The following is a 15,918-nucleotide window of genomic DNA, read 5'->3' as shown; positions in this document are numbered from 1 at the left end:
AGCTTTTTCTTTTTATTTCTGTTTTCTATGGCATTTAAGGGTACTTCGTAGTAAGGTCATTTTCAAATCACGTACCAAACGTCGTTCGCTCAAAAGGCAGCGGAGTGATGGCTCGGTCTTGTAGTCCGACGCGATGGTTTCGGCAAATGGCGTCAGAGTGGCGCCTCTTTACGTTTTTGCTTCTTTGTGCTGACACGTCATCGAAAGTCCACAACATCCAAGATGGCGGCGTCGGTACGCGACAAGCAGACAGGTATGTCCCCTCCAATTCTGTTTAAATCGATCAATTTTCATTATTTATCCGCTGCCGTCGCACTTCTCGTCTCGTTCAAACTGCCAATTGGGACGGAAGAGAAATTTCAGCGAGCGTTCGATGTTTGATGTCGAATTAGCTTCTGGTTAGCTGATGCTCTTGTTTGGCGTTTGGTCTCCAAATATTTGACATCGGCAAGACCGCAAAAGCGAAATTTGCCGGCGAGTTAATCGTACGAGTCCCAAAAGTTGATCGTGCACGTTGGGCGATTAGAAAGCTGCACGTGACAGTCCCAAACGGACATGTCGCCTCTTCAACGCCAACGTTTCACTTGATTGATGGAACATGGCTCCTTCCAGAGATCGTTTGACGTCACAGCTATTAAGTTGTCATTAAGCCACATACCAAATATTAAAACTTGCAGTATATGCGTAAATGTGTTTGTCCCAGCCCAAATCTAAATAATACAAAAAATAGAACCGTTTAAAATTAGTTTTTCAAATATAAATAAGTCTGGAGTACGCCGTAAAATGCCACTTTTCTCTTCAGTATAATCAAACACAAATTCCTTTATTTCATCGCATGGATTAATAGAAAAAGAGATGTGTCAACCCAAACATCCTGCACGCTTTGGGGTCAAAATGTCACAAACTGGAAGCTATTGATCTAAGAAGCTAAACGTATTGAGGGAAATGCTCATTTTTATGTATAAAAATTCATAGAAAATACTGACTGGTGATTTATTTTTTTAAAGAGATGTTTTAGCTCAACTGAACACTGCACAAATGTTGTGGCATTTGTGTTTTTGTTGTTGTCGTCCAGTGGCTCTGAGGCGCATGTTGAACTTCAACACTCCTCCTGTGAAGAACGCCACATCTGAGCCAGTATGGAAGGTAAACGGACGAAGTAGCATTTGCTCCTTCGCAAGCTACTTCCTGGTTTTTGTGCGCTTAAAAAAAGACCAAGATAAGTCCCTTCAAAATGTTTACAACCTGTACAACACAATTGAAATAAACCAAATTACCTTGAGAAGGGCCATTAAAAACAAACTGAAATAATGTGGCTGCATAAGTGTGCACACCCTCTTATATATTGGCATATGTCTGCGTTCAGAATTAACCACTCGCATATAAACTCGCAAGTCAACAGTGTTCAATTTTGGAGTCATCGAAGCATAACAAAATCTCCTGATCAGCGTTCTTTGAAAATTTTTGTTTTTAACAACAATAAATAACTGAAAATATTTTTTTAAAAAGTTGCTGCCTTTTAAAACAAATACAGCAGATTAGACAGATTCTTAAAATAGGGCCTGCAGGGCACTATGTGTAACTAGTGGACGGTACGTCCCCTCTTTTTCTTCCATCTTTGGTTTCCTTTCCATTTCAACCATACTTACAGATGAAATGTTCGCCCACGGCCTTTAAACTGGCGATGTGTGCAGTACGCATTTAGGCGTTTTGCAGCCATTATGCCGAGATACGTTTTTTGGGAGTCCCAAGATGGCGGCCCCGCGGCTTCAAAAGTCTGGGCCTATGACCTCTCCAGCGGGCGACCCGCCCCCGCCCTGTTGCGGACCTGAGAACCCTACCCACAGCCGGAGGGCGTTCAAAGCCGCGTTGTCGTGCGGCCGCTAAATGGGCCATGTGGAAACAGAAGAGCTATGAACGATGCCGCAGGGCTCGTTTTGCGCTGCACGTGAACGGAAATAACCGGTGAACGGCTGCGGTTATTTTTTCCTGACGTTTAAAAAGCACGGTTAATCGTAAAACCGGTTAATTGCCGCATCCCTAGTCCTAACTCGCATCTAACATGAGTTTGAATGGGATTGGTTAATTCTGAGCACAGCCACACCCACATTTATAAGAAGTTGTGCATCCACATTATTTCCATGACTTACTTTTTTGAAAATATTTGATTCAATATTTCAGTGAAGTCAGTTTTGCGGGTTGTAGTTGACGGGAAAGTTCCAAAAGACGTACGCAAATGAAGCATCGCGAGTCACGATGACGTTTTTGTTTGGCAGGTGTTGATCTACGACCGCTTTGGTCAGGACATCATCTCGCCTCTGCTGTCCGTCAAAGAGCTGAGAGACATGGGCATCACGTTGCACCTGTGAGACGCGCGCACGCACGCACGCACGCACGCACGCACGCACGCACGCACGCACACACCAGAGCATACGTAGATGACCCGTCGTCACGTTTGTGCCTTCAGGTTGCTCCACTCCGACCGAGATCCAATTCCCGACGTGCCGGCCATCTACTTCGTCATGCCCTCGGAGGAAAACATCGACAGGATGTGTCAGGTGCTCGCTGTTGACCAGTCACCGAAGAGCTCCACTTGAATGTCGCCATTTTTGCCATCCTTTTCATGAATTGTGTCATCTGTGTGTGCGTGCGTGCGTCAGGATTATTATAGATATGGAATTGTCATTTTAGTTCGTTTTAATTAGTTTTCGGGGTGCTTCTGTTAGTTTTTATTTTAGTTTTTATTTATTTTTTTTACTTGGTTTTAGTTACTTTCAGTATTAGTTTTTTTATGTGCATTACTTGTGCGCAATATTTAATAAACACCATGGTCAAATGAAAAAAGTAACACATTTCTTACCCCGTGCTGCATTTGGACTGAGTTCAATGAAAACGCAGGCGAGTCGAACCCTTGGAGCCAAAAGGGCCGCGTCACATTTCCGTGTTGATGCTTGAATTCGCTCCGCTCTGCCGTCCGTCAGCAATCAATGTGTGTGCGTCTTCCGGGTGGCGATTTTTTTTTTAAATTACTGTACGAAGTATTTTGATGTCATTATCGACTTTAACTGGGAAATCCGACTTGCGTCGAAATTCGTGTTACAGCGCCAGCGTAGGAACGGAAGTCGGCCGTAACGCGTTCACACGTCAAGAAATTTGCATGTGAGAGAGACACTCGCTCGCCCCTCGAAGCTTCTTAAAGCTTATTTGATGAGACTAGGAACAGAAACCAGACAAACAACAAGCTCAACAAATGCAAACAAACAAATGTTGTGGCCAATAGTTGAGGTGAGATTTTCCTTTTTTTCTATTGGCTGCTGCTCGATGACATCACTTCTATGTGACTCACTTTCAAACGTCTTCATTCCGGTTCATGTAAATATTCTTAAAAATCGCATTTCGAATCATCCCCAAAGGCTCATGTATTAAATGAATGACCAAAGACTAAAACGAAGGACATTTTTGCTATAATTATAATTCGTTTTGTAAGCCCAAAATGTACTTTGTTCATTTGCGTTTATTTCTGTTTTGATTCCGTTAACGAAACCGTCTTTTGAAAATGAGTTTTTGTTTTCCCGTGGACTAAAATAACCTTGCTGTGCGTGCAGGACCTCAGGAACCAACTGTACGAATCTTACTACCTGAACTTCATCTCGGCCATCAGTCGAAGCAAACTGGAGGACGTCGCCGGCGCCGCTTTGGCCGCTAATGCCGTCAGCCAAGTCACCAAGGTTGCCGTGGTTACCGTTTCCTTGGCTTCAGCTTCAGATCTATCACTCACAGAAAGTTCAGCGTCCGCTGGCGGGTGAAAAACAAAAAGTGTCGCTTTTACCACTGATCTTACTTTGACCTTTACCCTTAAACCAGGGGTGTCAAACACGGCCCGCGGGATCAAAACATAAACGTTTGTCATTTCCCAAGTCATCCTCAAATGAGCGATGCCACTTGTGCATGGAATTGCCCTGAATGTCATTATTCTAAACGCAACCGAAAGTCACGGGTTGTTGAAAGGAAAAAAAGAAAAAAACATCACAGATCGACATAAACATTTTAAATTCAATTACTGGCAAGAATAAAGACGTATGACAAGGCTTAACGTGTTATAAGTGCGCCGCACAATGCATTCTGGAAAGCATAAATATGCAAAGCAGGCCGATCGAACATGTCATCCATGCAAAGTGTTGCCGTGTTCCGTTTGCAGTCGTGATTATTTTGGAACAATATCATGACAATTGTTTTCAAGTTCTGGACTACGATCCGGCCCACTTGCAAAAATATTTTCCTCCGTGCGGCCCCTGAGCCAGTCGAAGTAAAGGGTCGACATTCTGCCTGGTAACGGTCGACCAACCACGATAAGGCTTATTGATGACATCATCGCGTTCGTCGGTGTGAAAAAGAAAAGGAAGTCGGTGTTGTAACCTGTTCTTTTGTGTGTGTGCGTGTTTCAGGTGTACGACCAGTACCTGAACTTCATCACGCTGGAGGACGACATGTTCATCCTGTGCCATCAAAACAAAGAGCTCATCTCCTACCACGGTGACTCTTTGTCGCCGCGTCGTCGCATGACCGCCGCGCGGCTGGCCGCTAAAAGTGGCCGCCATTTTGTCGTGTCACCCCGCAGCTATCAACAGGGGAGACGTGCAGGACACGGACATGGAGGCCATCATGGACACCATCGTGGACAGTCTCTTCTGCTTCTTCGTCACGCTTGGTGCGTCCCTTCCCCGCTTGCTCGTCGCTAACGAGTATTTGTTCAGATATTTCGGATTAACGCTGTATGCGCTCGCGTAGGCGCCGTGCCCATCATCCGATGTCCCCGTGGCAACGCGGCCGAGATGGTTGCCGTGGTGAGTTGACTGGCGTCACGCACGCACTTCAGGCCTTTTCTTCAGGTACGCTGGCAAAATCCAGCCCGCGCTCCAACCTCCAATGTCACCTGCGACCATTCATGTGAGCTTGCGGACAATCGCAACAATGTTTCCTTATATGGAAACGCGGTGAGCTGCAGGTTCACCTTCGTTCGTTCCACCGTGTTGTCCCAATCAATCGAATGTTTCTAAACCGCTTCGGAGCACGAGCAGAAATGCTAAGCAATGATGCTGCCTTGTCGGAAACAAGGTTCGAATAGTTTGAGATAAAAAAAACTTTTTTGTTTGTGTTCATCGTTCTTGCTACTTTTCCTTTTTATGTATAACCCCCCCATAAAGTGCCGTTCCAGTAACATGCGTGGCCGTCATGTCTTGCAGAAGCTGGACAAGAAGCTGCGTGAAAACCTCCGTGACGCCAGGAACAGCCTGTTCACGGGAGACAACATGGCCGCCGGGCAGTTCAGGTAAGCGCGCATCAGGAAACGGTGATGACGAGCGGCTCCGTGACGCCTTGTGCCGGTTGTCCCGCCGCATGCAGCTTCCAGAGGCCTCTGTTCGTCCTGGCTGACCGCAACATGGACATGGCCACGCCCCTTCACCACACTTGGACCTATCAGGCTCTCATCCACGACGTCATGGTGAGCTGTCAATCAACTGGCTGGAATTCGTTGTTACATTTTTTTTAAACTGAAATTGCTTCATTAAAATGTCAATAATTGTATCCTGATCAATATTAACAGAAATATTGATTAAGTAAAGTATTTTAAATTTGCCTTTAACATTTTGTTAGTTATCAAATGGTCATGTAATTATAATTACAATTGATTATAAACAAGAAAAATGAGACTGAATTGTTGCATTATTCTCATTTTAATACATTTTATATTCATTTGATAATTGGTTAATTACTGTATGGTAAATAATAAAAATATGAGTGAAATGTGCATTTAAAAATCATTAGTTAATTTATTGTAGATTTTGATTCTCATTATTCAAATAAACAATCTCTATTAATTTATGAAAATCTCATTAAATCTGTGGTCAGTTTGTTTTTAATAAAATACAGGGGGGGGATTACATTTCAATTTTATGTAGGAATTAGTTCCATAGAGTTTAATTATGAATAATACGAAAATAAGTAAAATTATTTTCTTATTAGAATAAACAAATAGTTTTTCTATTTTTTTAATCTTTTATTAAGATAATACAGAAATTGACTATTTAACATTATTAAATATTTGGTGAGATAATTATGATTGATTAATTTTAATTAAAACAATTAGTATTTCCTTATTTGATTAAAATAAAACAAATCTGTATTTGCTTGTCTCATTAAAATTATTGTAACATCGCGTTCAATCAAAATCACATGTGTATGGAAGATTCTTAATTAAAAATATATTTTTAAAAGTTTTTTTTTTGATTAAATAATTGTTTGATTATGAGAAAATGTTATAACCGCATTTTTTAACGTTGGGCCCGCCAGGACTTTCACCTCAACAGGGTGTTGCTGGAGGAGGGCGCGGGGTCCGAGGCGTCCCCCACCGGCGCCAGACCCAAAAAGAAGAGCCGGCGGACGTACGACCTGACGGCCGCCGACAAGTTCTGGCAAAGACACAAGGGCAGGTGAGTGGGCGTAGAGCGCCGGCGTCCTGGCGCTCTCCGGGTTTCTGAGCGTGTGTCCGCGCGGCAGTCCCTTCCCGGAGGTGGCCGAGTCGGTCCAGGAGGCGCTGGACGCGTACCGGACGCAAGAGGACGAGGTCAAACGTCTGAAGAGCATCATGGTGAGCAAAGCAAAGGCCGGCGGGAAGGTCGCCGTCGGGAAGGTTCCCGCCGCCGCTGACCTCTCTGTGACCTTTTGCGGGCAGGGCCTGGAGGGCGAGGACGAGGGCGCCATCAGCATGCTGTCCGACAACACCGCCAAGCTCACCTCGGCCGTCAGGTAACTTGCGTCCCGACCCGATGCCGTCGGCACCAAAAAGCAGGAGCTAACACGTTTTTGTGCTTGAGTTCAACGGCCCTTGTGCTGCTCCTTCGCCTCACCTCGGCCACCGGGCGGCAGTATAACACCTGGCGCAACATTGATGCTAGTTTTCACAACCTGTCTTTGGCCTTTTCTGTTATATGTTAGCGTGAAGCTAGCAGACTTTAGTCACACCAAGTTCTTATTACTGTCATTGTTATGATTATTGAATGATGGTTGGTTCTTATCTACAGCGGTCGCCATCTTCTCTTACCAACTCCTCTTTATTGCTCGAACCTTGAGAAGAAAAAATTCAACCGAGTGACAGCTTGTCTCAAATAAAGATGGCGTGGCGGGCGCCATAGCTATGAGTCTAGTCGTCTATGGCATTGTGCCTGTCAGCGGGTTGTTTGTGATTTTAGGGTTAGTGACTATAATGCCTTGACATGTAGGAAAGGCGAGCCCCAGACATAATGAGCTTTTCAGCCTTGTGTTGAAATGCTATTAGAACAATAAGAGCAACACACGCACGCTCATGCAGGAGCTGCTGTCAGCTACAGCTCATGCACACTTGACAAAGTCACATGCCACCCCAACAGGCCCCGCCTCTTAAAGTGATTTGTGTGTGTGTGCGCGGTTGTTGTGTAGTTCTTTGCCTGAGCTGCTGGAGAAGAAACGTCTGATTGACCTGCACACCAACGTGGCCACGGCTGTGCTGGACCACATCAAGGTACAAACTCAAACATGTAACACGCGTGTGACCTGTAACCTCTGTCTTTTGTTGTGTAACAGAACACGTGTTACATAAGTGGTGTGCTGCGTGTTACATATGAAGTTCATACAGAACCCCGCCCTGAGCAGTTTCATGTCATGTTACACGGTCCCAGATCATGTAACACGTCTTGTAACATGCAATATGCAACAAGTGCCGTCTGTTGCGCAACGTGCCGTAACACGCCACGTAACAAATGGTGTAACACGTGTTAGATGTTACATGACCATACACAGATGTCATGTAACATTACTTACATGTCATGTGTTTAATGTTTGCTTCAGGCTGTTGCGCGACGTGCAGCAAAATGTAACATGTAGCGTGACGTGGTTTGACGTCTCACGTGTCGTGTTACACGTTCGTGTTCATGATACAACGTAATATGAATGTGTGACGTGATCGTTACGTGTAAAGTGACGCGATGACGCAACGTAGCGTGTCCTGTAACGCGTCGGTGAACGTGAAAGCCAACATGTTGCGTAACACGTGTCCCGTCGCAGTTAGCGTGTCGTGTCTTCGCAGAGCCGAAAACTGGACGTTTATTTTGAGTATGAAGAAAAACTGATGAGCAAGTCGACTTTGGACAAATCCATCCTGGACATCATCAGCGACCCGGACGGTACGCACCAACACGCACACGCGTGCACACGTCCCGCGGGACCTGACTTGTGACGGCTTTTGCGTGTTTTGCTCGTCAGCGGGGACTCCGGAGGACAAGATGCGACTCTTCCTCATCTTCTACATCACAGCTCAGCAGCCTCCTTCCGAGGTAACGCCAGCGACCGCTCGCATGCACGACAATCTGCCAAACGATGACATTTCTTTGGAGTTCATTCATTCATGAGTTCATTTTACGATAATAAACCAATCATTTGATACAAAATCCACCACAACTGCCAAGAGGTGTCACAAGATGGCAGCAAAACACTACTTTTGTCTGAATGAACTTCCTCAACTCACTCTGTGTTGACGCCAAGCACAACCTTTGACTTCTCAGTTGAATTCACTTTAATTCCTTCATGGCGGCAAAGCAATGTTTTTAGATATACAGAATGAATACATTTGTATTACATTTTTTAACTCTATTTTTTATATTTGTTTTTATTTTTTCGTCATTAATTTATTCATTTCTAATCTCGGCAGTTTTGCTCGTCCATTTGTTTGTCTGTCTGCGACTGCGTACGTCTGAGCGAACGCGCGCATGTGCGTGCGCGCGCTGATGGCGCCGGCAGGCCCGTCGGAGGACGTCGGCCAGCCATGAGAGCGCCGAGCTCGTAAATCTGGTCCCCGCCGTCTTGCGGGACGTCCGCGTCCAGTCCAAAGCTTCCCTAAGAGCAGCGGAATGTTCTGTACCCGCTCCTACTTTTTCTTCTTCCTTTTTTTTTTTATTTTGCTCGGCGGACTTTGTTGCCGGTCCAAGTATGCAAATGAGCCAGCAGAACTTTGTGTCTTTGTTCTGTGCCCGCAGTCGGACCTGGAGCAGTATCAAACGGCTTTGCGGGACGCTGGCTGCGACCTGTCGCCCCTCACCTACATCAAACAGTGGAAGTGAGTGCGTGCGTGTGCGTGTGTCTGGGTTGCAATCGTTTGGGAATCGTCGTCATAGTTCTTTTTTATTTGTTTTTGACGGTTTGTTTTTGAATGCAGTTTGGAGGGATGGGCGAATAGCGATACCAGTTATTGGTATCGGCCTTCTTTCAAGGTCTTCTATGGGCTGCCTGCAATTGAAATCATTTACGCTCGGGGCAGACGTCATTTCTGTTGGCAGCTTATTTAATTTGCGTGCAGCATAACAACTAAGTGCCCCTTCACCGTGTTTACTTTGAGTGCTGGCTTTCAATTGACTCGAGTCTTCGGACCTCTGAGGCCTCCTGGGTTCGGATTCAATTTGCATTTCTTCAAAGTATTCAGAAGTCGAAGCAGTCCACAATTGCTGGCCCGGCAGCAGAATTTTCAAATCTGGAGCCGGTGGAAAGTTTTGGATCGCAATCATATCTTGTCATCTTCCTGTGTGCGTGTGCGTGTGCGTGTGTCAGGGCTCCTACACAAGTATGGAATTTGATTTCATAGGTCTGGAAAAGTACGTGAAATGGAAACTATTTTATGGAAAAATCTTTCCACAACTCTTAAAACAGCTGCATTTTCTGAAAAACAAAAATGATGAATATCTTCTCTTTCCTTTTTTTTTTTTTTTTACTCATTCACTTGCAGCTATTTTCAGTGAAGCAACCCCCTTCGCTCCGGGCTGTTTTACTGGATTTTTACTGATTTTTTTACGGCCCACATAATAAGCACCACAACATGGCCGTCAGAATTTCTGAAACGGCGAATACTGCGAAAAATTTCAAGTGATTGGATTTGCCGATTCTGACACTTTCGATGATTTGGATGCTGCTGAGGAATATTGCGGGGAAATGAAGAGGAGGAAGAAGAAGAGGAAGAGGAAGAATCTCCAGAAACCATCAAATTGGCCATTCGAACCCCAGCAAACATGTTGCACTCCATTTGTCGGCATTTGCATGAGCTACGTTTTAAATTGTTGTCGTCTTCTGCAAATCAGTTGGCTCAGATGTCACAAATGATTCGATTATTATTATTTTTTTAACCAAGAAGTCTCTACAAAAGTATTTTGAAATCTCCAATGGGAAGGAGGAACCCTGACGTACGAGAGACATCGGAGTGAGTTTGTGTGCGTGCGTGAGAGCAATCCTTCCCACTTTGCGCGCGCGCGGCCATCCGGCCGCATGGAAATGAGCTTATGGTTTCCCCAGAGTCGCGCTGGCGACATAAAGATGTTGAAGAGGATCTGAAAAAGACGAGTTAGTGGGAGGAGATTTAAAGCCGACGACCTCGCACGTCCTCAGAAAACCTCCCGCCAACAAATCGGAACAACAAAACCTGTGGTTGCTTGTGCTTATTGACGGCACGGCGACATGCTAACACGAAGCGCTAATGCTAGTGCTCATCTCGTTAGCTTGAGAAGCTATTAATCAATATTCTAATTCATCAACGACTATTTTGATCTTCAATTAAGCCTTTGGGGATCTTGATTAAGTTAAAGTTGTCCAAACATCTGCTTCGATTGTTTTATTTTATTTTAATTTTTTTGACAAATGTGGACAAAACCAGGAGCGGAATCATAATCAGTTTGTATGTGTAAAGTAATGTCGCGCTTTTCAGTAAAAACCTGCATTTAAAAAAAATAATCCAACTCTTAGAAGAATCCAAAAAATAATCATTAAATTCTTTCACATAATCATTAGAGTCCTAATGCTAACTGAAGCTAGCTAGCTCTTCCTCCCATTTGAAAACGTTTACTGGTGGGGGAAGATGTTGGTCTGACATATTGTGAGAGTCTGCTGGGACGGACGGACGGATATTGGACGGATGGATGGATGGTCGACTGTAACACATTTCGTGAGATAGCGTGGAAAATGACAAACCAATCACCTGCTTTGATATTTGCCCCTGTGCGCAGGGCCTTTACCAAGATGGCCACCACTCCCGCCAACTACGGCAACAGCGGAGTGAAGCCCATGGGGTGCGTTGTCCTCGTTCAAAGGAAGAAAAATGAAGCTGCCTGAACCCGATTGCCGGCCTGACCTTGTCCGCCCGCTGTCTTTTCTCTCTCCAGTCTGTTTTCGCGAGTGATGAATAGCGGCTCTCAGCTGGTGATGGAGGGAGTGAAGAACTTGGTGCTCAAGCAGCACGTGAGTCCAGCACGGCGCCAAGCGCGCCTGCTCAAGTCGTTTGCGCGCACACTCGTTCTTCGGCGAGCGCTCGTCGTCGTAATACTCGGACTTCCACCGCCAGTGTGAGCTCAATGCTACCGTACTCGTGCGACTCACGCTGGTGTATGGAAGGTGCGAGTGTTTGGCGGTGGCGGTGGGAGGGGCCGTAGGCGCGCACTGGCAGTGCACCAATAATATATCCGTTCCATTGTAAAGCGTTTTGAGTGTCTAGAAAAGCGTTATATAAATCACATGCGTTAGAAGTCGTAGTATCACAATTGCGCAAGTACTAGTTACTCCTTTGAGCCTATTTTGAGAAACTAAGAAATGTTTTTGCACCAAAAAATAAAATTTAACCCATTTTGGGAGAAAGAAAAGTTATCAAATTTTTATTCACTTAAAATTCTTTCATTTTCTTCCCAGGAAAAAGTTTTATTTTCTATTATTTCATCTAAGTTGTTAGCAAGTTTTTGTTTTTGTTTTTAAGGAAGAAAGTTGTTGTTAAAGTTGTTTGTTTTTTCCAGAACCTTCCAGTCACTCGAATCCTCGACAACCTGATGGAGATGAAGTCTCACGCTGTGAGTGGAACGCACACGCTCGCACGCACGCTCGCTCGCACGCACGCACGCTCACGCAAAAGGAAAACACGAGCCCAAGAATTTGGACCGAGGATGAAAGAATGAATCCATTTCCTTTACTGTGTGTGTTTCATTTTTTTCTGCTTGGCTTCCTGTGCTCATGCTAATCTATGCTAGCGTAGCATCGTGAGGAGGCTCCGCCTCCTGGCTGATAATCATTTTAGTCTTGTGATCTTTATTTGTTTCTTTTTTGTCCCGTTCCAGGAGACGGACGACTATCGCTACTTTGACCCTAAGATGCTGCGCGGCAGCGAAAGGTAACACACGCGCGCGCTTCCTGTCTGGAGTGTGATGTCATCGTGTGATGTCACAATGATGTCATGTCTCCTCCTCAGTTCCATTCCCAGGAACAAGAACCCTTTTCAGGAGGTGAGTTGATGAATTCATCCACTTACTAAATAGCAACTTTGTTGCCATTGTTGTCGTATCATTTTTCAGAGTAAATTTACAAAAATGTGGAAAAAAATCTAAGAATTGGTGAAAAAAATTGTACCGTAATTTAAGCATTCATCGTTTTATTTAAAAAAATCTTTAAGAAAAAATTAAGATAAATTGTTTGCCAAAAAAAACAAAGTAAAACGTATTTTAAGGTTAAAGATAAGTTATTTAAAAAAATTAAAATTAAAATAAAACATAAATACACAGTTTAAAGTAAATTCACAAATAACACTTTTTTAAAATGATCAAAAATTGGCGATTTAAGAGCAAAAATGTAAATTTTGTTTTTTGTTTTTTTGTGAAAAGGGTAAAAAAGAAAAAGTAAGGGAATTAATGTTCTAGAAATGAAAAGAGTAATAATAATATTTGTAAAAAAAAAAATTTAAGTCTGTGAAAAAGTACCAAAAATTGTAATTGACAATTTTTGTAAAAAAAAAAAAATCTCCCAAAATGAAACAAATATTGTTTGGGCGGGGCGTAAACAGTTATTACATTGAGGAAAATTTGTTCTGTACATAAAAAAACGACATAGAATTTGTCAAGTAAATATACCCAAATAAGTATGAAAAAGTGAAATGGTCAAAATTGGGTTAATTCTGAGCAAATATCTAGTTTTTAGGGGGGGGGGGGCTTCTCAAAATGAAAAAAAAATTGCTTAAGTGTCTTTGACTTGGACGGATGAATGGACGGATGTCTCATTTTTCTGGACTCAATGAAGTCAACGTGTTGTCGTTGTTTGTTGTCGTCGAGGCCATCGTCTTTGTGGTGGGCGGAGGAAACTACATCGAGTACCAGAACTTGGTGGACTACACCAAAGTATGTGAGCAACGTCGGCAAACACGCACGCGCACGCGCACGCGCACGCGCACGCGCACGCGTCATCCACTCATTCTATTGCTGCTTCGTGTGTGTCAGTCGAAAGCAGGCAAGAAGATGATTTACGGCTGCAGTGAACTCTTCAACGCGTCGCAATTCATCAAACAGGTGAGCGGAGGCGGCGGCCCAAATCGGCGCCACAAGTAAAAAAACGTACGGCAAAATCCAAAAAAGAAAGTGGAAGAAAAAATTCCAAGACAAAAGAAATTCTACTTTGTTTTGTTTTAGGGAAAAATAAGGGAAACAAATCTATATAGGCCTTAAGTTTGGCCACACGTTCTTATTCAATGCATTTGCTTTATTTTCACGACTTTGGAGATTCTCACTGAAGGCATCAAAACGATGTATGGACTGATGCGGAGTTACGTATTTGACAAAAACAAAAGGTGAACTAACTGAAAAGATGTTTTAGATGATCGATTCTTCCAAATAGCCATCCTTTGCTCTTTTTGCATTCTTACCTGTGGGAACTCCTTCAAGACTTTTGGAAAACCCTTTCAGGTGACTATACCTGTTGAAGCTCATCGAGAGAATGCCAAGAATGTGCATAAAAAGTCATCTGAGAAAAAGGTGCCTATTTATTGATATATTGATTTGATTCTTTTCAAGTCCATCACTCCAAACGTGTTTGTTCGTTGTCGTCATCGTTTTGATGCCTTCAGTGAAAATCGACAATATGAAAATAAAGCAAATGCATTGAATGAGAAGGTGTGGCCAAACGTTTGGCCTGCACTGTATATCTTTGAGAAAATGATTTTTTTAAGGAAAAAGTTCATTTTTATTTTGAAAAAATTGTTTCCAAGATATTTTTTGTTTTTTATCTTTTTGAAGGTCTTTTTAAAAAAGCCACCTTTTGACATTACATTTTTTTATAAATATAAAGATTTGTTGCTTTTTTTAAAGAAAAAAAGTCATCCGTTTTATTAAAAAGAAAATTCTCAAGTTGAAAGTTTTAAACTCATGTGAATAGTCGAGCCTTTTTGACTTTTGACCTGAAATGTAATTTGACGTGTGTGTGTGTGCGTGCGTGCGTGCGTATTTGCAGCTCTCCCAGTTGGGCCAAAAGTGAGGCAGCAGACCCTGAAGAAAATTTCAACTCATGAAAGAGCGAGCACGAATGGATGAATGGATGACTGAATGTTTTCTGTCAACATAATAACAAATAAACTTGACCAACTTTTTCCCCCCTTTTTTTTATTCTGTATGCTTTGGAATGATTTGAGATGAGTGTTAATTGATAGATGTCACTCTAACACAGACCCCCCCCTTCCCCAAGCTGTTTACTAACGTTTCCAAATAAAAACTTTGAGCCACATCCAGTCCAAACGTTGTTTGTTGAACTCACGCACGCACGCACGCACGCACGCACGCACGCACGCACGCACGCAAGCAACCATTGAATGGATCTGTTGATGCGCGCGTGTGAGCTCAAATGACGTCTCCTGCAAAAAAGGAGGGAAACAAAATGTCTCCCTTCTCGTTGCGATCATAAAAGCGGTCTCAATACTGATACCTTGAAATCCAAATACCTGCTATGAACAAGGTTTACAAAATCATAAATTTATGCAAAATGAAATTTTTCAAATGTGATTTTTGTGGGGGGGAAATGATCATGTTAGAATAACATCATTTTGTTGAGGGACGAATCACATTTGGTATGCGTGAAAATTACCACATTACATGATAGTGAACTTTTTTTTCGGTGTGGCAATAATATGCTAAAAGTTCCGTTTTTGTTTGTTTTAGCAATCTAAATTTCAGAAGAAAAAGAAAAAAGTCCTTTCAGGTGAACAAAAAAGTTTCCCTCTTGTGAGAAAGCACAAGTGGCGTTAATCCGGGATCAGCGTCAGCGACGTTGTTATTGTGACCTCTTGACCTCGCCGCGCCAAGGGTCGGGGGGGGGGCAGCCGGCTAGCATATTAGCATGTTGCTGATGAGGCTCCGCATTCATTCGCAAGTTTGGATTTGCGAGCGACTTCCCGTCCTGGAAGCACATGACGGACATTCTTGCTCTTGGTCTCGGTGGGAGGCGCAGCGGGAGGAAATTCTCCTCCCTCTGCAACAACATCCTGTCTCGTCTTGATGATGTCATCGCGCCAAATGTCATCTTCACTGTCCAAATGAGCGGAATCATCACAACTCTTGACTGGCTTGTTTGCAGCTGCATGAGGGAGGAACCATTTTTAATTTATCAAATTTAATTAATTAATTGAATAATTTGTATTAAATTAATTTAATTAGTATTACATTAAATAATTCAAAATACATTAAATATATTAATTAACGAACAATTAAAATAAATACATTAAATTAAAGTATTAAATAATTAGTATTAATCATTTTAAAACATTTAAAAAAATAATTATGTTGCTGATTGGCTCTTGTTAACAACACAATTTCTGACATTGTTATTGTGCTCCAACTTTGCTGAGACTGAATTTATCTTTTCAAGCATGTTTCATTTCATTTTTGATGACATTTTGTAAAAGACAGCAATCATTCGTGTTTAGAGCCTTCTTTGTGCAAATCAAGAGATTCAAGTCAAAGTGGACTAAAAACTTGAAAAAAATGGTGAAGTCCCAGCACAAACTTTTAGCAACTGTCAAAATGTGTTTTGTAAAGTGTCCGAACATTG

At 42.9% G+C, this 15,918-nt stretch overlaps 1 protein-coding gene across 1 annotated transcript; it reads left to right on the top strand.

Annotated features, from left to right (window-relative positions):
* The first annotated feature begins 108 nt into the window (after positions 1-108).
* scfd1 (sec1 family domain containing 1) lies at positions 109-14,598 on the top strand. Its single transcript, XM_086094035.1, has 25 exons — positions 109-253; positions 1,076-1,146; positions 2,277-2,365; positions 2,468-2,558; positions 3,606-3,728; positions 4,446-4,533; positions 4,619-4,708; positions 4,789-4,844; positions 5,244-5,329; positions 5,404-5,503; positions 6,352-6,491; positions 6,559-6,649; positions 6,734-6,807; positions 7,477-7,558; positions 8,123-8,219; positions 8,299-8,369; positions 9,069-9,148; positions 11,079-11,141; positions 11,235-11,310; positions 11,856-11,909; positions 12,174-12,226; positions 12,305-12,338; positions 13,158-13,223; positions 13,323-13,391; positions 14,329-14,598. Exons 1-25 carry the CDS (start codon positions 223-225, stop codon positions 14,350-14,352), a joined length of 1,899 nt encoding a protein of 632 aa, XP_085950161.1. The 5' UTR covers positions 109-222; the 3' UTR covers positions 14,353-14,598.
* Positions 14,599-15,918: the final 1,320 nt, after the last annotated feature.

The sequence above is a fragment of the Leptonotus elevatus genome, chromosome 14 (assembly GCF_054856555.1).
Source record: "Leptonotus elevatus isolate MCC_2025b chromosome 14, RoL_Lele_1.0, whole genome shotgun sequence".
NCBI lineage: Eukaryota > Metazoa > Chordata > Actinopteri > Syngnathiformes > Syngnathidae > Leptonotus > Leptonotus elevatus.
This window is presented reverse-complemented; position numbering and strand designations above follow the sequence as displayed.